At 36.4% G+C, this 25931-nt stretch overlaps 2 protein-coding genes across 4 annotated transcripts; one reads left to right on the forward strand and one right to left on the reverse strand.

The window, feature by feature from the left end:
- Positions 1 to 348: 348 nt before the first annotated feature.
- LOC306868099 (calcium/calmodulin-dependent protein kinase type 1D-like) lies at positions 349 to 20718 on the forward strand. Of its 3 annotated transcripts, none has more exons than XM_079414120.1 (11): positions 349 to 911; positions 11752 to 11883; positions 12439 to 12513; positions 13424 to 13562; positions 13758 to 13887; positions 14839 to 14914; positions 15002 to 15114; positions 17062 to 17140; positions 18934 to 19021; positions 19102 to 19252; positions 19396 to 20718. In XM_079414120.1, the coding sequence occupies exons 1-11, from the start codon at positions 817 to 819 to the stop codon at positions 19488 to 19490; spliced, it is 1173 nt and encodes a 390-aa protein (XP_079270246.1). In that variant the 5' UTR covers positions 349 to 816; the 3' UTR covers positions 19491 to 20718. The 3 variants fall into 3 exon arrangements, with proteins under 3 accessions (XP_079270246.1, XP_079270248.1, XP_079270247.1); XM_079414121.1 differs by having other exon boundaries at positions 795 to 911; positions 19367 to 19426; XM_079414122.1 differs by lacking the exon at positions 12439 to 12513 and having other exon boundaries at positions 713 to 911.
- Positions 19879 to 24926, reverse strand: LOC306868100 (putative cartilage matrix-associated protein). Its single transcript, XM_079414123.1, has 5 exons — positions 24677 to 24926; positions 24484 to 24537; positions 24310 to 24405; positions 22626 to 22724; positions 19879 to 21233 (listed from the first exon to the last, which is right to left on the reverse strand). Exons 1-5 carry the CDS (start codon positions 24732 to 24734, stop codon positions 21136 to 21138), a joined length of 405 nt encoding a protein of 134 aa, XP_079270249.1. The 5' UTR covers positions 24735 to 24926; the 3' UTR covers positions 19879 to 21135.
- Between the last annotated feature and the right edge of the window lie 1005 nt (positions 24927 to 25931).

Consider the following 25931-nt stretch of genomic DNA (forward strand, 5'->3'; position numbering starts at 1 on the left):
ATATATAAAAATATAAAAAACCTTTAATATGTCAGCAAAATTTTTACATTAAAAGTAAACGTTGTTTTTACATCAGCCGTCTGTTCTGCAAATGCATGCAAATTAGTGTACATTTCAATAGATAATCTATCATTTGCATATTTAAACATGCAGTTTCAGAAAGCTTGTAAAGCAAAACAACTATCTTAAGGTGGTAAATCAACTAGGTAAGTATGGGTTATTTTATTCATTTATTTTAAATGACCCTATTCACCTGTAGTGTCTTGAAATATTCATTATTCATGGCTGCATCAGTGTGTGTTTATTTAGACAGACCGTTTATCACTACACAGAGTTTGTATGGCTAATGGGGAATGCAGTATTACTCTTTATGCAGCAGGTGTACCGTTCCTGACGCAGTCTGTTCAGCCGTCTGCTATCATCCCTCACACGCGCTCACCGGTTATTCACCGGGCAACAGTTGCATTATTTGTCAACCGGTGCGGTACAGCAGCCCTGCTTCGCAGTACCTCGAGAACACGGAATCGCGCATTCGCGCGCGTTACGCGTTCTGTCGCTTTCAGCTCGAGCGCGGTGAGTCAGTGAGGCGGGATTGGTTTAGTCGCTGTGCGTCGGTCAGTCCTCGTTCTGCTGGCGGTACCGTAACCGGGCGGCATGAAACGGAATGCGGGCAACGATTAAAGCCGGTCACACAGTCACAGAGACCGATACTCGCGTTCGCTGCTTCATCCGTTTGTGTTGTGTGCTTCCTGTAAGGCTGGAAAGATTGACGCGTTAAGAAGGTTATTCGGAGGCAGCGCTCACCCTGGAAGCACCATGGCCAGGGGAAGCGAGGAATCTCTGAATGGATCGTGGAAAAAACAAGTGGATGACATCAGGAAGATATTTGAGTTTAAGGAAATCCTCGGGACGTGAGTATGAATGATGCTTTGACATTGTAAACGACTGACGGCGATTAATCTCCATATCAGAGTCAGGGTCCTTCAGTTTGCGTTCTTAAAGTTTGACCTGTGCTGTGAGAATATTCTAATGGTATAGACAGCTGAAACAGCCTACTTAACTTTATCATCACATTAAGCCCATATTTGCTGGGTTATAAATGCCTTAAAAAGTGAACGCTTAGGTATTTTTCTGGCTCAATGACTCAAGAAAAGGTTGCGTTTTTGTTCCTATATATATATATAGCCTGTGAAAAAAAAGCTAGTATAATGTATTTACTCTACTTATAGGCATATATACTTATAGGCCTATTTATTAAAGCGTTAGTAGATGGGATGAATTAAAAATACTTAATTTGCATGTTATCTGTCAACCCTGTTACAATCATAAATAATCCTATCTTTCTAGCTATCTACATCTATATCACAATTAAAAAGATAATTCCCTATTTCTAGCACTTACATTTTATAGGGTTTTCAGTCAACACTGTTACCATGATTTTGTACAGTAAACAAGTGATTATTGACAACTGGATATTTTAATATCACTAATAAATTCATTTTCCAATAGACACTTTTTCATAACACTTTACTTTTCATATATGCTTATATTATTCAGATGTTTTTAGACCGGTTGAAATAAAAAAATAAAAAAAGAGTTTGCATCCCCAGGTTATCTGTTGTCATCAAAAATAATTACTGAAATGAAATATAGATTGATAGATATGTATGTATATATAATTTTTTGAAATCCTCTGCTGTTTTTCACTGTCTTACATTTCGTAGGGTTTGTCAGTCAACTCTACCACAATTGTATACAGTAAATAAGTGAATGTTGACAACTAGATATAAATATCAGTATTAGATAACTTTTCTTAACACTTTACTTTCCATACGTGTTTATAGTATTTATTCAGATGTTATTAGACTGGTTGAGCTAAAAAATAAAAATAAATAAAAAACTAGAATTTGCATCCCCAGGTTATCCGTCAACCCTGTTACATGATTTATACAGTAAACAATTCATTATTGACAGCTGGATGTTTGCAGCAATATCAGCATTTTTCTTCTAATAAACACTTTGTTTCATGACCTTGAGCACACGACTGGTAACTGTTAAATGAGCTGTAAAACTGTCAACCCTGTGACTAGGTGAAAGTGTATCCCAGCATTCCCTTATTTGTTCTTATAAACTGCATAGCTGCATATTGAACCAGACATATAATAGAGTGTTTTGATGTGGGCAGTGTGGTCTGTATCAATGCATAATATATATGCATTTTAAATCCATGCTTAACCTACTTGACACAGCAGGTTTTAATGTGCAGGCCTTCTTCTGTCACTTTTAATATCCCACATCCGGCAACATGGCCTTATGTTGTAATGAACAACTGTTCCTCTTCTGTTGTAGCAGCAATGAAATACAGGTTCATATGGGTTTTCCCTGGTAATTCCTTGAAATAGACCGAGATGTCTATTTATATGGTGTACAGGGACCAAAAACAGGACAGGTTTTTTTGTCCCTTAGAGAAAACATTTTTTATATTTCACCATTTGTGTGGTTTTTATTTATTTATTTACTTGTCCTGTAAACTGTGATAGTCCCTTAGCTGACACATTTGGCACCATTGTAAAATGAACTATGGATAATTTTCCAAACAGTTAATCAGAAATTGATCGCAGTTCATCTGTGCTATAGTGACATTTACCATTGTTGTATTAATTTAATTTAATTTATTTTGTATTTTTTTTATTTAATTTAATATGTTTCAATTTAGTGCCTTTTTAAAGATCTTTATAAGGCACATGATCATGGTCAGGTCTATGATACCTCAAATATTTTATTTTATTATTTTTTATTTTATTAATTTAGTTTTACATAAGGCAGATGAGCTCAAATTTTATTTTATTTTGTTAATTTAATTTGTCTATATACGTAAGGCAGATGAGCTCAAATATTTATTTAATTATTTTATTCAATTAAATTATTATTTTATTAATTTAGAGCATTTTCTAAACATCTGAAGATAATGTGTGTATAAGTCAGATGAGGATGCTTGACCCAAGCATCTGGGTGCTTTTTTTTTTTTTTTTTTGTGACCCACAAACGGACATTCTAACACGATGGAGAGTTGTATTACATATCGTTTTTACTATAGGACACCAAAAGTCTCTTACAAAAGGATTTACTGGCAGCTTTAGTGGATACTGTTTTATTTGTACAAAAGCTCCATTAGTCACGCCATTAGCTTTACACCTCATAGAGAAAACTCCAAATTACATGCTTCCATTTCCCAGACTCTGATACTGTATTATATATCAGCGGTCCAACAGCAGGAATCACAGTCGTGTTTGATTGTCTTAATCTGACTGTTTGATTTATATGACTGCAGAAGAGGGGAAAGACTCAGATTATACAGTTTCCAGGTTTTCTGTTGCTCAGGTCTCTCTCTTTCGCTCTTTGCATGTACAGTTTATAATAGTTTTTTATTGTGTTGTACGCACCATTGCAGAAGAGCTTTTAAGGTCATTCTAATGCTTGGAGGACGTCATTTTCCCCCACTGTTCCAGTCATTTGTGTTCTTCTGATTTCAAAGATGATGGTGATTATGAAAAAATGACCATACGTCATCACCGACAGCATGAATTACACCCGAGGTCTTCAAATCTGCTCCTGGAAAACAGCTTCCTGCAGAGTTTAGCTTCATCCTTAATCAAATGCACCTGAACAAGCTAATTTAGGTCTTCAAGACTATACTTGAAAATATGTGTGTTGGAGCTGAAACTAACGGTGCGTCCGAAATCATGTACTGTTTTAGCTAGTATTCCTGGGCCCATTTAGTCCTGTCAATGACAGAATCATGCCGATGAGTGATGCAGTGTCGACTGAGGGCATCAAAATTTTAGCAGGCATCAAATTTTAAATAGGGTTGGGAATCGAAAATCAATTCCGATTCCAGAATCGGATATAAGGTCAGGAATGGGAAACTTGTCAAATTTAAATTTCGATTCCGCCTATCGATTCCTATGCGCTTTTTTTTTTCTGCATCTGTGAGGACTGGACCTAGCGATCTGCCAGGACCTTGCTCGCTAATCTAAGATCTATCAGAGTTTCCACAAAAATATTATTATTACTAAAATATTAATGTTATGTAAATAATAACTGTTCTCAACATTGATAATAATATACTAAATGTTTCTTGAACAGGAAATCAGCATATCAGAGTGATTTCTGAAGGATCACATGACACTGAAGTCTGGAGTAATGATGCTGAAAATTCAGCTTTGCATCACACAAATAAATTACATTTTAAAATATATCCAAGTAGAAAACAGTTATTTAAAATTGCAATAATATTTCTCAATATTACTGTTTTTACTGTATTTAGATTAAATAAATGCAGCCTTGGTGAGCACAAGACTTTTTTCAAAATCACTTATTTTAAACTCCACATTTTTGAATGATATAGTTAATATAGTCTAATATAAAAATAGAATTCCATTTGGTAGTGGATGTTAAAAGCTATTGTAATGATGTGTGCTAAATTTGACCAAGAACAAGCATAAATCTAGAACACGTTTTACTTGGATTATCTCTCTAGGATTTCCCAACCTGAAGATGACATAACAGATTCTCTAATACGCCTTACACAACATTTTCCAGCCACAGCTTTCAGATGCACTAAACTGAAAACAGCTCACAGACATGCCAGATAAATATTTGTTTAAAAATATGTTCTTAGAAATCATAGAATTCAGCATGCAGATTTCTATAATAATAATGTACCAAGTTCCTATAGCATCCATAAACCTTTTACAATTAGATTACTTTGAAGAAAAGTTGTTTATTCTTCATATTATTCTTAATATTAAATTAAATTATACCTATTTATTATTCATCTGTGCCTTTTATCATATCAGCTATGCTTTACAGTAAGCCTAGACACTCTAAAACACTCCTATATATTCTGTAATGGAATGTAATCTGCATGCAAGCATGTTTTTGATTTATATAAAGACAATGACACGTGTTGTTTTGGTTGAATGACTTTGGCCGCATTTCCTACACCCAATGAGTCAACAAAAACCTCCACCCATCCACACAGTCTCTATTGTTCAAACTGTTTGTACCGCTTTAGGCATTTCTAAATGAGAAAATACCATCAGTGTAGTGTTAATCTGTCAATTTTAGATTAATCCCATCTTAATCCTGTTACCGTCCAAGTGGAGGGGCCAGTTTTCCTGAATTCACCTGAGGTCGTGGTCGCTCAAGTTCAGTATGTCATTGCTGAAATGACAAATAGTTCCTTTTTTTGGTTGAATTATTCTTAATTATTTTTAGTAATAATAAATAATAGTAATAGTTATAAATAAATAAGCCTTTTTTATCCCATAGTTTGTGACTACACCCACATCCCATACGCTTATAATGAGTTATGAAAACTGACATTTGCTTGAGAAATTCAGCATTAGCATTGAGGTCATGGACCACAGAGTCATGATGTATGAAGACTAGTTCCTCGTTGACCTCATGCTATGAAAATGAGGAGTGTAATAGGCAAACATATGCATGCTTTCCAGAGAAGAGCTTTGTTGCAAAATATACTTTACAATCATGTGCATGTCAAGGAACACAAAGCACACAAAGGTCAGTGGATGTGGGTTAATGGCCTTTACCTTAAGGTGTAACACACGTGGCATTGAGTTTCTGAGTATACACTTCCTGTGGCTTTGATGATTTCCTCTGCTGTTGGTTGACTGGAAACAGCTAATCTGTTGCACTCTACTGTATATTAGTTAGAAGGATATTGATCTATTAATTTTATTTGATTTGAACTGAATCACCCAAATTATGGGTTTTGAGGTTTTGTGTGCGTTTTTTTTTTCCTCTTTTTTGGTTTTTGGTTTTATTTTGTTTTGGGTTTTTTTGTGCGCAGCTTGTTAACAAGGTGTGTTATTACTTTTCTAAATAGTCAAATTTGCTGTAATGACTTGGCCCAATAAACATACCTAACAACCACCCATAAATCTCTAGCAACCATATTCATTCATTCATGCATCTTATCTTATCTTATCTTATCTTATCTTATCTTATCTTATCTTATCTTATCTTATCTTATCTTATCATCTTTTTATGTTATTTTTTATTATTTTTATTTGCTGCTTTGAATTGAATCACCTGAATTATGGGTTTTGTTTTGTTTTAGCAACCACCCATAACTCACAACCACATAACATTGCTCTTAAAACTACTCTTTATTTTATGTTATTATTTATTTGCTTTGAATTATGGGGTTTGTTTTGTTTTTTGTTTTGTATTTTGGTTTGCCTTTAGTATTATTTTTCGTTTCATGTTTTGTGTGTTTGTTGACTTGAGGTGTGCTATTACTTTCTAAGCAATTCAGTTTGCCATTTTATTTTATTTTGATTTGCTTCTTGCTGAATTGAAGCATTTGAATTGTTGTTTTTCATGCTGTTTGTTGATGAGGTGTCCATTTACTTTCTAAACAATTAAAATTAGCTGTTTTGTTCTATTTTGTTTTGTTTTGTATTGTTTTGATTTATTTTTGTTTGTGTGTGTGTGTAGCTAGTTGACTCGAGGTATGCTATTGCTTTCCAAACAAGCAAACTTGATATGTTTTATTTTGTCCTATTTTATTTTTTTAATTTTTCATGCTGCTTGTTGACGAGGAGTGCTATTACTCTCTAAACAATCATATTTGCTATGTTTATGACTTGGCCCAATAAACAGTCACCTAGCAACCACCCACAACTCTCTAGCAACTGCATAGCAAGGCATCCATACCACTCGGAGCATCTTAACAACCACCTAGCAACTTCCTGGCAACCATCCATAACACTCCAGCACCGAAAAACACCGCTCGTGTTGTCCTGTGAAAGGTTTCTGAATTACATATGTGTTAATTCTGATGTTTAATGCACTCTGTCCAACCACACGCTGTTGTTTTTCTTCTAGTTTAATCCTTTGCAAAGATGAACACTGCGTCCACTGCAATCTCACATGCTTATGTGAACACATAGCTTACAAAGTACTCAACCTGCTGGGCGCTCGGCCAATGAGTCACTACATTTCTAGTCTCCTGAAGGGTTTACGTTTCAATCACAGATGAGAGTTGAATTTTACAGTTTAAGAAACAAATGACAAATGCTTCATTTTGGCAAAGCACCAAGCCCTATATTTGGTAAACGGTTCAGGAAACCTTTTGACTGAAATACAGCCTTTTGTTCCAAGCTTTCTGGATTGCGGCAAGTACTCGTGTTAGTGTTTGTAAATGACTGTGTGTGTGCCGAGGGATTAGAGTGGATTTTCAGTGACCAATAAAGGCTTAGCTGCAAGCCACAGTGGCCAACTGATTACACATAGTTTTGGAAACAAAATGGCGCCGCTGATGGCAGCTATTGTGCGTTGCTCCTCGGTGTTTGTATTGTTTTTGTTTGTTTTTCCTGTTTTTTGTTTTTCAAATAAGATCAGCTTTACCAGGGATGATCTACTGAACATTCGGCAGAACACACCACAAAATCTTCTACCGGTTTTTGATTTTTCGGACGTTTTGCTGGACATTGTAGTTGGCGGAGCTGTAGCTCTGGTCAAACGCTTCAGGAGGCGCAGACGGGGAAAGAGAGCCGGCGCGCTCGTGAAACTTCGTCAGCGCGGATTTAGAACGGCGTTGCCTAGCATCCATCTGGCGAATCTCCGCTCTCTACCCAACAAAACGGACGAACTCCTTCTGCTCTCCCGGACAAACAAGGACTTTTCTAACTCTGCTGCTCTATGTTTCACGGAAACCTGGTTGAATGGCGACATACCGGACAGCGCGATCCATCTGCCTAATTACCAGCTGATAAGAGCAGATCGGGACACAGAATCAACGGGGAAATCGCGCGGCGGCGGGACATGCTTTTACATCAATGAGAGGTGGTGTACAGATGTAACTGTGTTAAAGAAGATGTGCTGCTCAGATCTAGAAACGCTCTTCATTAACTGCAAGCCGTTCTATTCGCCGCGAGAGTTCTGCTCGTTCATTCTCGTGAGTGTTTACATTCCACCGCAAGCGCACGTGAGCACAGCTCTACAGAAACTCGCTGATCTGATCACAGAGAGTGAACAACAACACCCGGACTCTGTTTTAATCATTCTCGGGGACTTTAATAAAGCAAATCTCTCCCGTGAACTGCCAAAATACAGACAGCATGTTACATGTCCCACCAGAGACAGTAATATATTGGATCACTGTTACACAACAATAAAGGACGCATATCACTCGGTTCCACGAGCAGCTTTAGGACTCTCTGATCACTGTTTGGTTCATCTTATTCCATCCTACAGGCAGAAACTTAAGTCTGCGAAGCCTGTATTAAGATCTGTTAAAAGATGGACTAACGAAACAGAGCGGGATTTACAAGCCTGTTTCGACCTGACTGATTGGTCTGTTTTTGAAGCTGCAGCAAATGACCTGGACGAGCTCACAGAGACTGTAACATCATATATCAGTTTCTGTGAGGATATGTGCATTCCTACCAGGACTCATCTATTCTACAACAATGACAAACCATGGTTCACTGCCAAACTCAGACAGCTCCGTCAGGCCAAAGAAGATGCTCACAGAAAGGGGGATAAAGTCTTGTACAAACAGGCCAAATACACACTGGAAAAGGAGATCAGAGTGGCAAAGAGGAATTATTCTGACAAGCTCAGGAACAAATTCTCTTCCAGCGATCCGGCTTCAGTGTGGCTTGGATTAAAGGACATCACCAGCTACAAAACACCACCCCCCAGCACTCTGGAGAATCAACACCTGGCAGACGACTTAAACGAGTTCTTTTGTCGTTTTGAACGATCACCCCACACCCGCCCAGAACACCCCTCCACACAACCATTCACACCTCCAGCAACCCCTCTCTCCCCCACACCTACAATTCAAATCAGCGAAGACGATGTGTGCCAGGTCTTCAGGAAAAACAAAAGAAGGAAAGCACCTGGTCCAGATGGTGTGTCACCAGCCTGCCTAAAAATCTGTGCTGAGCAGCTGGCCCCCATCTTCACACAGATCTTCAATAGATCACTGGAGCTGTGTGAAGTCCCCTCATGCTTCAAACGCTCCACCATCATCCCCGTCCCAAAGAAACACAAAATTACTGGACTTAATGACTACAGACCTGTGGCACTAACGTCTGTAGCCATGAAATCATTCGAAAGACTGGTTCTGGCTCATCTGAAGGACATCACTGGACCCTTACTGGACCCCCTGCAGTTTGCCTACAGAGCAAACAGGTCTGTGGATGATGCAGTCAACATGGGACTGCACTTCATCCTGCAGCATCTGGACAGACCAGGGACTTATGTGAGGATCCTGTTTGTGGACTTCAGCTCTGCTTTTAACACCATTATCCCGGAAACCCTTCAAAATAAACTAACTCAGCTCTCCGTCCCCACCTCCGTCTGCCAGTGGATCAACAGCTTCCTGACAGACAGACAGCAGTTAGTAAAGCTTGGCAAATTCTCATCCAGCACTCGAACCATCAGCACTGGAGCTCCTCAGGGCTGCGTACTCTCCCCACTGCTCTTCTCCCTCTACACCAACGACTGCACATCTAAAGACCCCTCTGTCAAGCTCCTGAAGTTTGCAGACGACACCACACTGATCGGCCTCATCCAGGACGGTGACGAGTCTGCTTACAGACAGGAGGTTAAGGAGCTGGCTGTCTGGTGCAGTCTCAACAACCTGGAGCTTAACACGCTCAAAACTGTGGAGATGATCGTGGACTTCAGGAGAAACCCCCCTGCTCTCCCCCCACTTACCATCATGAACAGCACCGTGACTGCAGTGGAGTCATTCAGATTCTTGGGCACCACCATCTCTCAGGACCTGAAGTGGGATATTCACATTGACTCCATTGTCAGGAAGGCCCAGCAGAGGCTGTACTTTCTTCGCCAGCTGAGGAAGTTCAACCTGCCACAGGACTTACTGAAACAGTTCTACTCTGCCATCATTGAATCCATCCTCTGCACCTCAATAACTGTCTGGTTCAGCTCAGCTACCAAATCTGACCTCAGAAGACTACGGAGGGTAGTCCGGACTGCTGAGCGAATCATTGGTACAACCCTCCCCACTCTCCAAGAACTGTACTTATCCAGAGTGAGCAAAAGGGCTGGTAAAATCACTCTGGACCCCTCACATCCAGCACACAACCTCTTTGAACTGTTACCATCTGGTCGACGCTACAGAGCTCTGAGCACCAGAACGACCAGACACAGGAACAGTTTCTTCCCTCAGTCAATACATCTCATGAACACTCAATAAATAAACGTAGAACACACAACTAATACATTATCCATTCACCACACTCACTTATTTTATTTTCTCATTTCTAATTTGCACATACTTCACCTGTACATACATAGTCGCCTATATTATATATTATATATTGTGTATTTTTTATTTTTTTTGCTGCTTTGTACATTGGCTATTGGCTATTTCCTGTTATTTTGTTTCATTACCTGTGTCCTGTCCTGTTACTGTCTTTCTGTTGCACTGTGGAGCTTCTGTCACTACAACAAATTCCTTGTATGTGTAAACATACTTGGCCAATAAAGCTCATTCTGATTCTGATTCTGATTCTGATTCATAGTGCATTTGATACAACATCTACAGAATCACAGCAGACATGAATGTGTTCGTACAGGTTTGGCTTTAGTTTAAACAAATATTTGAAAAAGTACAGACTTTTGAAGTGGGTCCTTAGTATTTGAAATGCTCATATATTGGTGAAATTAAATGATTGTGCAGAATTTTTTATTTTATTTTATGTTACTGTCCGTCTGCTGTCTACGTTTTTTTTTTTTTTTTTTTTTTTTAGCTTTATGCTTCTGCTGCCCCTTTGTAGGCTGTCTGAAGCACTGCTATTTTATTTTATTTATACATCTCTCCCTTTGTTGGCTGTCTAAAACACTACTATTTTTATTTTATTTATTTTTTAATTTTATGCTTCTGTCCCTTTTTTATTTTATTTTATACTTCTGTCCCTTTGTAGGCTATCTAAAGCATTTTCCCCCCACTTTGTTTGTTTGTTCATTTATTTATTTATTTATTTTTCTTCTGTCCCACAACTGCTCATTTTATTTTATTTTACTTTATTTTATTTTGGTTCTGTCCCTTTATAGGCTATTTTGTTTTATGCTTCTGCCTCTTTGTTGGCTGCCTTAAGCAGTACTATTTGTATTTTATTTAATAATTGTTTCATTTTATTTTATGCTTCTGTCCCTTTGTAGGCTTTCTAAAGCATTATTTATTTATTTATTTATATTTATTTTCCCTTCGTATGCTGTCTAAATCACTAGTTTATTTATTTATTTATTTATTTATTATGCTTCTGCCCCACAACTGTTTATTTTATTTTATTTTATTTTATTTTATTTTATTTTATTTTATTTTATTTTATTTTATTTTATTTTATTTTATTTTATTATTTTATTTTATTTTATTTTATTTTATTTTTTATTTTATTTAATTTTATTTTATTCTAGGCTGTCTTGTTTTATTGTATGTTTAATTTTATGATTATTTTATGTTTTATTTTATTTTGTTCTGTTTTATTCTGGCTATCTAAAGCACTACTATTTTATTTTTATTTTGTATTTGATTTTATTATTAAGTTTTCATTGTTATTTCAGACTATTAGACCCTACCATATGCTGCTTACCTTTCAAGCACCTTATTTTGCCCTTTTTTCTGTGTTAAAAATCTCCAACCACTATTTTACACTTAGCCTTTCTTTCATGATTTTTTTCCAGCGGGGCGTTTTCTGAGGTGGTCTTGGCCCAAGAGAAGGCCACAGGAGAGATGTATGCCGTGAAATGCATCCCAAAAAAAGCACTAAGAGGAAAAGAGAGTGGAATTGAAAACGAGATTGCTGTGCTGAGGAAGTAAGTATTCTAAAAGCTCCCAGAAAAGGCTTAAAATAACAAACCAAACACCCATTATGCTTTACACAAGCTACTGACGGAAACACTAAAGTTCAAAGGAAGCTGTTAGTGGGAGTTTGAGCTTTTCTCCACAGAGCGAGAGAGATGACTCAGCCTTTACGACACGCCCCTCACAGCCTGCTACCTTTACTGACTCCTACCTGTCCCTGTCAAAAGCTTTGGAAGCATTTTAAAGGCCGTACAAATGATTCATGTGGCCTCCACCGCAGACCTCTCTATTCACCGCACGTTGAGGCCGAGCGCAGGTCTGCGGTTGTCATGGTAAAACGCTGGCGAGTAAAAACGCTGCAGCTGGATTGGAGATACGGTGGTCAGAATGATAGAATTTTTTGTTTAGTGAGTTACATTTGGGAATTTCTTTTGTTTTCATCATCTGCATGAATAAAATAGCTCAACATACCAGCCCAGAACTTCAGCCATCCAAAACAAAGCCTAAATACTCCACTCCACTTGGCTTTGCTGTAATTGATCAAATATTTTGTCTGTTCTTTTCAGGGTCAAGCATGAGAACATTGTGTCACTGGAAGACATTTATGAGAGTCCTACTCATTTGTATCTTATTATGCAACTGTGAGTAGAATCTGTTTGCTACTTCAATTAATGATTTAAGTCTGCAGAGTCTTTGAAAGGGAGCCAAACTATGTGAAGCAGGTTTGCAAGATGGAAAGCTTGAAACACTCAAGAAGTAATCTGCTCTTAATGTGTGACTGTTGAATTTCTTTGAATTGCAGTCCAGGATATTCTTCTTCCTGTCATTTCAATTCACATTCCAGTTCAACGTCCTGTGGGGCGTCCAACTCATGACTTGAAACGGGGCCAATTCTTATTTTGATTCATGCACAAGCCTGCTGCTGTTGTTCGAAATCATTTAATTGATCTGAACAACAGATGATTACCACAGTCTCCATCCTTTATCTATAGGTTGACATGAGAAACATTATCATTTTTTAAACCCAGATTTAAGTATTTTTTATTTTATTTTTATTTATTTCATTGTTTTCTGTTGTTGAATTGAATCACCTGAATTGTTGTTTGTTTGTTTGTTTGCTTTGCTTTGAGTTGTTTTGTTTTTGCTTTGCTTTTTATGCTGCTTGTTGACTCAAGTTGTGCTATTATTTTTCTAAACAATCATATTTGCTATGTTCTGACTTGGCCCAGTAAACAAATACCTAACAACCACCCATGAATCCCTAGCAACCAAATATTAATGTATTAACCACTCTTTATTTTATTTTATTTATTTATTTTTTGAAAAGTGAATATAAAAGCTATAATGAAGTACACTACCATACACCAACATACATTACCATTCAAAGGATGTCAGTATATATATTTTTTTCTGTAAGAAATGAAACCTTTTATTCATCAAGGATGTATTACATTTTAGTGACTGCATGCAATTTTGACTTTAGTAACTAACTATTATATGTTATTTAAAAAAGAAAACATTTGTTAAAAACAGATTTCTTTTATTTTTCAGTGTGTCAGGTGGGGAGTTGTTTGATCGTATCGTAGAGAGGGGTTTCTACACGGAGCAGGATGCCAGCGCGTTAATCAAGCAAGTTCTGTATGCGGTTAATTACCTGCATTCACTGGGGATAGTCCACCGAGACCTGAAGGTAATGATTTCCATCGACTGATTTCCTTCACACCAAAACAAATCGATATACTTTCACTATACAGTATAATAGGAAGCTGAAACATGAGACTTGAAATGTCACCACACTGCGATCACTCACTTCCACTTCAGTACGGTGTAAAATAACTCCCTGTGACTTTTTAACCTTATCACCTTCTCTCTCATCTCTTGGCAGCCAGAGAATCTGCTCTATTTTAACCCACATGAAGAATCCAAGATTATGATAAGTGATTTTGGGCTGTCCAAGATGGAGGGCGCAGCCAATGACATCATGTCCACAGCCTGTGGGACGCCGGGATATGTGGGTAGGGATGTCGATCCACTAAATATCTGTTATTCTGCACCAAATCTGAATATCTAATAAAATGATTGTCATTTTATTGGTAAAAACTGCTAATTAGTTAACGGTAAGTTCTTTATATGGTGAAAACGAATAGATCTATACTGTTACAGTACAATGCTGTTAAATATACAGTTTTTAAAAAGTGAAAAAGAACAAGTTATCTTATACTGTAACCGTACACTGAAAAACCATAAACTGACAGAATTCTCTGTGATGTAACAGCTCGATTTGATTACTGAAATAACTGTCTTATAAGTTTTGTTTTTTTTCTGAAGGGTTTTAGTAATAAATATTGCATCAATTTAATGTAATTTCTCCTTACCACCTGTGTTTTTAAAGTATTTGTCATTGTATAAAGGTAAAAAACTATTTAGTCATTTGGTATGTTAGTATACACTTAATGAAATATATGCATTTTTTTAACCATAGTGCTATTTTTACAGCAAATTTCAGTGATTTAGTTTTTACAGTATACTTAAAGGAATAGTTCATACAAACATAAAATTTGGTGTTTCAAATCCATATGTTTTTGTTTCCATATTTAAATGTTTCATATCCATTTATTTCGGTGAAACACAAATATAACATATTTTACAAATTTCTGTCCAAAACGGGATTTTTAAAAAAAAGGAATAGCAACTTATTAAATCTCCCAATTAAGTCATTTTTCTACGAGTTTATATCTTGCAATTCTGACTTTCTTCTGAGAATTGTAAGAAGTCTGAATTTTGAAATAAAATAAAAATGCAATCATCTTCTTTTTTTTTTATTACATGACAAAAACTAGCTTCTATGGACATGAGATGATCAAAATGATGATTAAATTTGTTTTGGGTCAATTATCTTTAATTAGCCATTTACACTTTAGTAAATGCAACATTTCATTTGTTTTCTCTGTCTTTTATTACTTCAGCTCCAGAGGTATTAGCACAGAAACCTTACAGCAAAGCTGTGGACTGCTGGTCTATAGGAGTGATTGCTTACATCTTGTGAGATTTTTTTCCCACATATGAAACACATTTGGCTGCTTTCAAAACCATTTTTACTGACTACTTTTGAATTCTCGACCTCCGCAGGTTGTGTGGATACCCTCCGTTTTATGATGAGAATGACTCCAAACTGTTTGAGCAAATACTGAAGGCAGAATACGAGTTTGATTCCCCGTATTGGGATGATATTTCTGATTCAGGTGTGTATGGCATTGGAAATCACTGTGAAATGAATCTTATATTAAACAGACCTCATTTACTCACCCTCATGTCATTCCAGACCACAAAAGAAGATATTTTGAAGAATGTTGGTGACCCACTAGGTCATAGTATTTTTGTTTGTACCATGGAAGCCATGGAAGTTCAATGAAACTACAGTGGGGAAAAAAAATTATTTGAACCCCTGCTGATTTTGTACGTTTGCCCACTGATAAAGAAATGATCAGTCTATAATTTTAATGGTAGGTTTATTTGAACAGTGAGAGACAGAATAACAACAAAACAATCCAGTTGATTTGCATTTTAATGAGTGAAATAAGAATTTGACCCCTTCCCAAAACATGACTTAGTACTTGGTGGCAAAACCCTTGTTGGCAATCACAAAGGTCAGATGTTTCTTGTAGTTAGCTACCAGATTTGCACACATCTTAGGAGGGATTTTGTCCCACTCCTCTTTGCAGATCCTCTCCAAGTCATTAAGGTTTGGAGGCTGACGTTTGGCAACTCGAACCTTCAGCTCCTTCCACAGATTTTCTAAGGGATTAAGTTCTGGAGACTGGCTAGGCTACTCCAGGACCTTAATATGCTTCTTCTTGAGCCACTCCTTTGTTGCCTTGGCCGTGTGTTTTGGGTCATTGTCGTGCTGGAATACCCATCCACGACCCATTTTCAGGGGCTTCAATTCCCTGGCCCTGACGGTACATCGTCCATCGTCCCTTTGATGCGGTGCAGTTGTCCTGTCCCCTTAGCAGAAAAACATCCCCAAAGCATAATGTTTCCACCTCCATGTTTGACAGTGGGGATGGTGTACTTGGGGTCATAGGCTGCATTCCTCCTCCTCCAAACACGGCGAGTTGAGTTGATGCCAAAAAGCTGGATTTTGGTCTCATCTGACCACAACACTTTCACCCAGTTAAATCAATGGCAAACTTCAGACGGGCCTGTACATGTGCTTTCTGGAGCAGGGGGACCTTCTGGGTGCTGCAGGATTTTACTCCTTCACGGCGTAGTGTGTTACCAATTGTTTTCTTGCTGACTATGGTCCCAGCTGCCTTTAGATCATTGACAAGATCCTCCCGTGTAGTTCTGGGCTAATTCTTCACTGTTCTTAAGATCATTGAAACTCCACGAGGTGAGATCTTGTATGGAGCCCCAGTCCGAGGGAGACTGACAGTTATTTTGTGTTTCTTCCATTTGCGAATTATCGCACCAACTGTTGCCACCTTCTCAGCAAGCTGCCTGGTGATGGTCTTGTAGCCCATTCCAGTTTTGTGTAGGTCTACAATCTTGTCCCTGACATCCTTGGACAGCTCTTTGGTCTTGGCCACGGTGGAGAGTTTGAAATCTGATTGATTGATTGATTGCTTCTGTGGACAGGTTGTCTTTTATACAGGTAACAAGCTGAGAGCAAACGTACAAAATCAGCAGGGGATCAAATATGTTTTTCCCAACTGTATTTAGTTTCCGAAGTTTTATTTTTGGGAGATTTATCCCTTTAATGACCCTTTAATGAGATAAACTCTTACATTTATTCGTATCAGCTTCAGTCTTGGATAAAATGACACCCTTCTTCACCTCTTGTTGTCTCTTCTACCCACTTAAATGCCATCATTAAGTATGACTTGGCTTTCTTGTGTTTACTTGTCACTGACAGTCACGACTTTTTTTTCCCCATGAGCAACACTTTAATAAGGATTTTTCGAAAGTAACATGTGGTATTGCAGCCAGATATAAATCAGCAGTTGAAAAGCATTATCTGGCGCTAGGCCATTCTGCATCGTTTGAAAATAATAACTCGACACCCACACCTCAAGCTGTTCCCTGGTGTCTGGGGAAGTGTAGGAGGGTGTCATTTTTTCACAATTAGAACTGCTCCCTTGTGTAACTGATTCAGGTTTCTTTATTTTCACATTTGTGTTGTTTTGTAGCTAAAGACTTCATTAGTAACCTGATGCAGAAAGATCCAGAAAAGAGGTTCACTTGTGATGAGGCTCTTCGGCATCCGTGGTGAGCGACCAGGAATATAGACACATTGCGTTTACATCCTTTCTCATGAAAATTCTGTTTCTATAAAGTGGCAGTGTCAATTCAGCATTGCAATACACAAAAAAAATGCATTTTAAAAATATATTACAATAAAAAAACATGTATTTTATGTTTTAAAATATGTTTACATTTTAGATCAAATAAATGCAGCCATGGTGAGCATAAAAGATAAATATATATATAAATAAATCTTATTTATATATAAGGTCATATGGCGTTATTTTGTGTATTTGGTGTAATGCAATGTGTTTATGATGTTTAAGGTTCAAAAAACACATTATTTTCCACATACTGTACATTATTGTTGCTCCTCTATGCCCCACCTTTCTGAAACACGTTGATTTTTACAAAGCTCATCGTTCTGAGAAGCGAGGCATGCTCTGATTTGCCAGCTATCCAGTGCGTTGTGATTGGCCGAATACCTCAAGTGTGAGATGGAAATGTTACGCCCCTCACCGTATTGTGATGCAGTGTCCCGGAGCGACCACACAAAAACAATAAAACCCATTATAAACAAGGCATTTGTTGCATCCAGTGGGGACATAATTACTGATTATAATGACTTATACTGGCTTTTTACGCGTTGCGTTGCATCCATGTCCATGTCTGCATTTGTGATTGGAGAAATGACAAACATTTTTAATGCAAATTTTTTAAATAAGAAAACATGCTTACAGGCTGTGAGTCAATAGCGCCAGACTGTCCTTACAAAGTTGGAATTGCCCCACTTTATAGAAACAGCCTTTGAGCACAGTTGGCAGGCTACTCCCAGGTTCAGGAAATAGTCCTCCGTAAAATGCGCTGCACACACTCTAATATTTGGGTTGAACTGTTCTGGAACAGTGTTATAAATACAACTTAACCACTGATTTCTAGTTGTGTCCTCTTTTGGAAGCCCAAAATAGTTTCACCTTTAACAACGAAACACAGTGTCTTCAGGACATCAGGGAGAATAAAAATACAACAGGGAGAATAAAAATCACGCCCCCTTTCATTGCGTATACATTTGGGCGGTGTTTTGCAAATGTTCCCAGACTGTGACGTAGACATGTGGGGGCGTGTTTAAATGAGCCGTTTTAGGGGGGCGTGGTCGAGTCTTAACTTTTATAAAGAATAGCTCTTTGTTTTTGAGACTTTAGTCTTTGCAACTTCAGGGATCTTATCTATGCACAAACAGCTTGTAAAACTCCAAAGAGAAAGGAAAACTTGAAATCGCATCATATGACCCCTTTAAAAAATACATAATAATAAATTATATTAATTATTACCTTGAAAGAACTGCAATTATATTCATCTCATGATGTTATTGAGCAAACGGTTAAAAGTTTACTAAAACTAAACTGAATACATTTTTTTATTATTATTACTTAAACACTAACTTTCATTTAAATTTTATTTCAGTTAAATGTATTTTATTTTAGCCAGTAGCCAACATTTCTAATTTTAACATGTACTAAACATAACACTAAAATACAAATTGACATAGACATTTATAAAAAAGTAATAAATGTTAAACATAAATAAAATTCAATAAAATTAAAAAAATAAAATAAACAACAAAATGTCAAATGTAAAAATTTAATTAATTTAAAATATAAATGGAAACCATTATAGTATCTCAATTATACTAAAATAACACTGGAGCGCAAAGCTTCATGTTTTTACATTATCTAGTTATAGTCAAGACTCTGCCTGCTTATGGATGCCAGATGATACTACAGGAAGTCCAACTACTGACTCTCCTCTGATTGCAGGATAGCTGGTGATACTGCGCTCTGTAAGAACATCCATGAATCAGTCAGCCGGCAGATGAAGAAGAACTTTGCCAAAGCAAAATGGCGAGTAAGTGACCACTTCCTTTCCCTCCTACGGTGAACAGCATGAAAGGAGATTTCAAATTCTGTATTCTTCTCTCCTCACAGCAAGCGTTTAACGCTACCGCAGTGATCAGACACATGAGGCGTCTTCAGCTCGGCAGCAGTATGGATTCCTCTCAACACAGGAAGCAGAATCCTATATCCATGCCAGGCAAGAGTCAGTCGGTCGACATTTCCTCAGTCCACCGCAACGACTGTAAGTTTTTGCCAAAATATTTCATGAAACTCACAAGACTTTTGTTGACCAACTTAAGTTACTCATCAGCAGTGGTGGTGTGCTGTGTGTTGTATTATGTCGATTGTCGAACAGTCCTTGAGGAGGGTGTTATCTTTGTCTAGGTTCGTCCACGCAAGCGGCAAACTCTTCCTCGAGGACGCCTGAGCGGCACACGCGGCCATCCACGGTCACTACCATCATCACTGGCTCCAAATGACATCACTTCCTGTCAGGCTGCTCACTTAACTGTTGTACTTTGTGGAAAGACGTGTTTTCTCCTATTTAACGGTAACTTCCATTGTTCACAGTCGCCGGTTCAAACCGGTTTTCCTTTCTGGAAAGCCAATGGCGTGCTATAAAACGAGACTGATTCAAAAATAACGGCCTGCGTGAAATTCAGGGGACTGTTTTAGGTGGCTGTTGAATGGAGATTATGAACCTTGAGATGAAGAACATCTGCTTTGAGTCTTAACAGAAGACAGAAAGGTGTAGATAAAAGGGTTTTCATTCATTAAAGAGTTCTCGTAACGTTTTGCTGCTTTATTTCAACCTGCTGCTGTTTTGAAGAACCAAACGATAAATGATGTGAGATTTACAGTTGATGTAGTAAATACAGGCTTTAAACCAATAGCCACGTTTATTGTCATCCAATACGTATAAACTTGAAATTCGGTCCTGGATGCATCTGGCATTTATTATTGAGAGAAGGATGTGAATATTGTATAAACCAACACAAATGTTCACAGCAATTTGTTAATATCAGTGACAGAATCTGGAGTGATTTGTGTGTCAAATGTATAAAATGATGGTGAAAAGCACTATTTTGTGTATGTTTTGGATTTATTTTGTAAGTTTAGTTTTTTTAAAATGTCTTTACATTGCAGTGGTTATGTTGCTTTGTAATATTTTGTGTAAATTCAGGTATTTATTGCTGTTGCCACTTAAATTACTATGAATAGTACATTATTATTAAATATATGTAATATAGACACTGTAATGTAAACTGTCATTATTCTTTTAATTGTGGCTAATGATGAGATTGATAAACGCTTGACTGATAACGTGATTGTTTAATCGCCGATCTATATGAAAAGTACCAGCTTCAGTGACGGACATTTGTATTTGCCAATCTTGTGTTTCAGTGAAGCGAAAACAACTACAATTTCACACAAACATGGCAGTTTTTCAGTTTAACTGAAGCTGTTTTGATATGATGTGTCCACTGATATACGACCATGAGAGGTTCAAACAGTTTCTGCTCTAAATCTTGCATGTCATCCTGGTCTTCATACCGGCCCTCTGAATTTAGCATCTGGCTGCTGGTTCTTTCATTCAGGTCGCAGAAATGATGTAAGCAGTGCTTTCTCTTTAGTAGGTTTATTCTGTGGTGAGTGTTTTTGGTGACTGTATGGTTATACATTTTCATTAAAAACAAAGATAACACCAAATTTATTGTTGACTTATTGTGATTCAAACCAAAAGAGCTGTTACAAAGATTTACAACATGAAATGTTTGTATTAAATGTAGCACTTTGCATTGTCCCAGCACAAAATTAATAAAAATCGGGTTACTTTAAAATTAAGTTAGAATTAATAATGATTAAGTTGTGTCATTATAATGTACAATACATTTTAAACTAGCCAAGTTATTAGTCATACAGTAAGGGTTATAAAAGCCTACATATGAATAAATGTACATATTTTAAAAGAATGATATGATACATGGATTACATACGTTCTGCGTGCATGAATACACATATAAGGCTACGTTCTTTTACTGCATGCCAAAACGCCTTCACAGAATCTACTGTAAAGTACTGTAAAGCTCTCTACCCGTTCTCTTGTAGTTATTATCCTCTGTTTTACACCGTGTGTCGGTTGTACTCATAAGATGGGTCGAGGCCGTCGTAGTGAAACTCTCTCCACTGCTCTGTCTTCTCTCTGGTGCGCTCGTCTTGCTCTGGAGCAGAGTAAAAATGCAGGAATTTTAGCTTTAACTGTGTATTCAGATGATTACACGTAGGCCTTCACAGTACCAGATATAATATTTGAGTAACTGTGTAAATATTTGATGCTATACTGCACTAACAATATGACCATGTGCGTGATTGGCAAGTATAGCTACTGTAGGCTACAGACATGAAATATAGCTTAATTACATGCTATTAGTTTTGTATTGTCACAAATGATAAATGCTGAATTCTATATATTTATATATCAGTCAATTTCTCTCACATACAGTAGCAACGGCATTTATTGTATTACACAGGTCTAGTGTATTTTTTCTCTCAGTAGGGCCTATTTTGAAAAGTATATGCAAGATATTAAAAGAATATTACAGTGAATAATGACATTTGTTTTTCAATTAAACTAACAATTATTTGTATATATTTTTTAAAAATAATGAAATGATGAAATACAGCATGGAATGTTGCAATTCACAAATAAACAATAAAATGTAAGCATAAGTAAATGAAGTAAATAAGATGTGAAATAAATGTATTTATTAAATACATGAAATTAAATATGCCTTAAAATAAAAAAAACCTTATGAAATACGAAATTAAATGCACCTTGAAATAAAATTATGCAGACAATATGACAAATATATCACAAAATATTCAAATATATAATGAAATATTATTATATTCAGTTATTATATATATATTAGTGCTGTCTAATGATTAATCGTGATTAATCGCATCAAAATGAAAGTTTTTGTTTACATAATATGTGTGTACTGTGTATATTTATTATGTATATATAAAGACACACACATACAGCATATATTTTGAAAACATTTATATGTATTTACATGTATATATTTATATTCATATATTTAATATATAAACGTAACATATTTTTCTTAAATATATACATGCATGCCTGTGTATTTATATATACATAATAAATATACACAGTACACACGTTCATTATGTAAACAAACATATATATATATATATATAAGCGAGTACATAAACTGGCATGAATTGTATTTATTAATATTACATGGAACACGAAAAATATCCCAAACTAAATTTAATTAAAGATATAATTAAAATTAAATATAATATTTAATTAATTAATCATATATTCTATTTTTGTTTGTTTGTTTACATACACCTTGAAGTTAACAGCCATTTTCAACCAGAGTCCCGAGGGCGGTGTCCTTATTTATTTATTTATTTTTTTGCTTAATTCAATTTGGTAAACCTGTTTTGTAAACCCTACAAGGTTCAGCTAAGGTCATGAGTAATCCTGTTTGCTTGAGTGACTTGTGTTGAATGATCTCAGAACGCTAGTAATGCTGCCTGATCCAATAGACTGCCAGGTGAGTGATTTGAGTTCTCACCGTCATGCTCCTCTTCAGCGTAACTCTCAAACTCATTCCTCTGTTCCTCGTGATACTCCCTCCTTCTCTCATCTGCGGCCAGCCGCTGTCTCTGTTCAGCTAATAACACAACAAAAAGTGAGAGGAAGAAAAAGGGAGGGAAATAAAAACAGAAATATGCTCAAACAACATGAAACAAGATATGAAAACGTTCACAAATGATTCAGAAGAAATTTTAGCATAGTAAACATACTGTTTTTTATTGTATCATAGTTTTTATTATACCTTTAACTAAATGCAGTTTATCCTCACTTCATGATATGAATTATGAATTATAATGTATTTTCAGTTTAAATAGTATTCTTAAAGAAAGGCTGTTTGTTATTACATCACTGTTTATATTACATAATAGTATCACCTGATTTGGTGTGACAGCAGCAGTGGATTATAAAACACCAAAGCTGCATACTAATTCATTTTATTTCATTTTAAGTCCAAAAGGAGCTATCTATGATTCCACTTGGGATGTTCTACACCATTGGTCTCAAACTCAATTCCTGGAGGGCCACAGCTCTGCACAGTTTAGCTCCAGCCCTAATCAAACACAGCTGATCCAGCTAATCAAGGTCTTCAGGATTACTAGAAACTTCCAAGCAGGTGTGATTTGGAGCTAAACTGTGCAGAGCTGTGGCCCTCCAGGAACTGAGTTCGAGACCACCGTTCTACACAAAAGAAAGTCCTCTTGTCCTGATCTTCACCTCACAATTTGAATACATAGTCATGAATTCTCCAAGGTGAGTCAAACATAATTTCTGGTGAGCCCATAACCATAAACTAACAATCTCAGTCCAGGTCGAAGCCGCGGCAGCAGAGCCCCTCCTCCAGCACTGGCAGGAGCTGAAGACTGAAGGCTGGTTTCTCCAGCCTGCCCTGTGGTTCCTGCTATGTGCTGCGGTTCACCGTCCTTACATTCCTCAGCTGGCTCAAAACGCAGCACCTGTGTGGCCAGTGCTAGCCGCTACTAAAAAGGCTCTTTATTACCGTTTTACACTAGCAAGCCTGACCAAAAAGTCCTAGAAGCCACAAAAGTGATGTGATTGATGAACATTTATTTTGCAAGACTTTTTCTTTGTTTGTGGTCATTAAGATTTTTGTAATGTTTTTAAAATAAGTCTCTTTTGCTCACTAACGCTGCATTTATTTGATCAATAATACAGTATAAACAGTAATATTTAGAAATATTATATTTTAAAATAACTTTTTTGTTGTTGAATATAATTTACATTTTATTAATTTATTCATATATTTTAATTAATTTCTGTGATGCAAAGCTGAATTTGATCTGTTTTATGGCTTTATATTTTTGTGGAAACTGTGATTATTTTTCAGGATTTTTTTTATTTTTGATGAAGAGAAGTTAAAAAACAGCATTTATTTGATTTTATTTTTGTTACATCGTAAATGTATTTACAGTCACTTTTGGTCTGTTGAATGCATCCTTGCTGAATAAAATAAGTGATTTCTTTCAAAATCTGACGGTAAACGTTTGAATGCTAGTGTTCCTATATATACATTTTTATTTATTATTATTATTAATATAAAATCCCCAGTTGTACTCAGTTATTCTGTCTAAATCAAACATTCTGGATTGTCCATTGTAGTTGACACTTGAATTGAGTTTTTACACAAGCACAAATAGCCTCACCGTTTATCTCATCTTGAGTTTTCACAGACCTCTTGCCTCGCCGTTTGAAGAAGCTGGAGGCATCTGCTTCTGGCATGAAGACCTTCCTCAGTGCACCTTCAGTGAAGAAGAACATTGATGAGGAGGAAGAACTCTTGAGAAATATCTACAGCAACATTGTGAATTTTTGGTCACCTTGAGGTTTGACTGCCTTATCTGACACAGCGGCACTGTCGGCTCCATAGAACACTGTAACAGAGGAAACACGGTTGAGGTAAGTCCAAAAGATTTGCCACACTTTCCAGGGAGTATTAGACCTGTGGTTCCCCACATTGGTATATCAACACTTCCCTTGGTCAGTACAGTTAACCACGGTCCAGTTACTCACAGGTGATGACGGACAAAACAATGAGACAGGTGAGAAGAAGAGGTAGAGTCCGAGACATTTTTAGATTTAGCTGAGCAAGAGCAAAGAAAAAGCGGCTGATGTTCTCAGGGGTGTCCTGCCTGAGATTGGGCTTGTGGTCGTGAGAGCAGTGAATGGAATTTGACCAGGAGGGTGAAGGAGGGGTGGAGTCTTGGGAATGTGTTGCTTTTGGGGTGGGGGTGGCACCGGAAAGGAAAGGTGGCAGGGATCGAGCTCTGTGGGATCTCGCTTGAAACGGTCATATGACATGGGAAGGGTGCAGTGTTTTTGTTTTTTTAATGACGTTGGAATTTATTAATAACACTGTATTTTACAGGATAACACTTTATAATAAGGTTCCATTTGTTAACATAGTTAACCAAATTAGACCTAACAATGAAAAATACTTGTAACACATTTATTTAGCTCAGTTTGTTAATTACAATATTTATTAATACATTGTTAAAATCCAGAGTTTTATTTGTTAATATTAATTAATGGACTTAATCTAACATGAACTAACAATAAAAAGTTAATTTATTTTATTAATTAATGTTAACCGGGATTAATAAAAACTGTAACAAATGTATTGCTCATTGTTAGTTAATGCGTTAATTAATGTAAACTAATGAACCTTATTGTAAAGTGTTACCGAAATATGCAAGTTAAGGGCATTTTGTGACATAATGTTGATTTAAAAATGTATATATATATATATATATATATATATATATATATATATATATATATAAATAAACACACAATAATAATAATTCACAAAAAAAAGGTTATGGTGGGGCACTTAAAGTTGTAAAATTGTTTAAACTTTACACACAAAAGATTAGTATGTAGTTATTCAATTAAAATCAAGTCAACATTCTTTGCATAATGTGGCATAATCCTAATTAACAAAAAAAATTACAAATTTCTTTACAAAAAAATGAAATTGCAGTGAGGTAGGTGCTTACAATGGATTTTTTTAGAAGGTTTACATTCAGAAATATGACATTTATCGTTTTAAAAAAGCACTTACATTGATTGTTCTGTTAAAACCTGTGTATTATTCATAAAGTTGTCATTTTTACAGTCAGTTTAGGCATTAGGTTGAACCATAATTGTAAAATTGGCTATAAGCTTACCTAGAAAAGGTTAGCAAGTGATTTTTCACAAAAACAAATCGTTAACACAGACTTTTTTTTTTACATGTTGTGGCTGTACTATATTATTTTAATGTAAA

The sequence above is a fragment of the Barbus barbus genome, assembly GCF_936440315.1.
Source record: "Barbus barbus genome assembly, chromosome: 50".
NCBI lineage: Eukaryota > Metazoa > Chordata > Actinopteri > Cypriniformes > Cyprinidae > Barbus > Barbus barbus.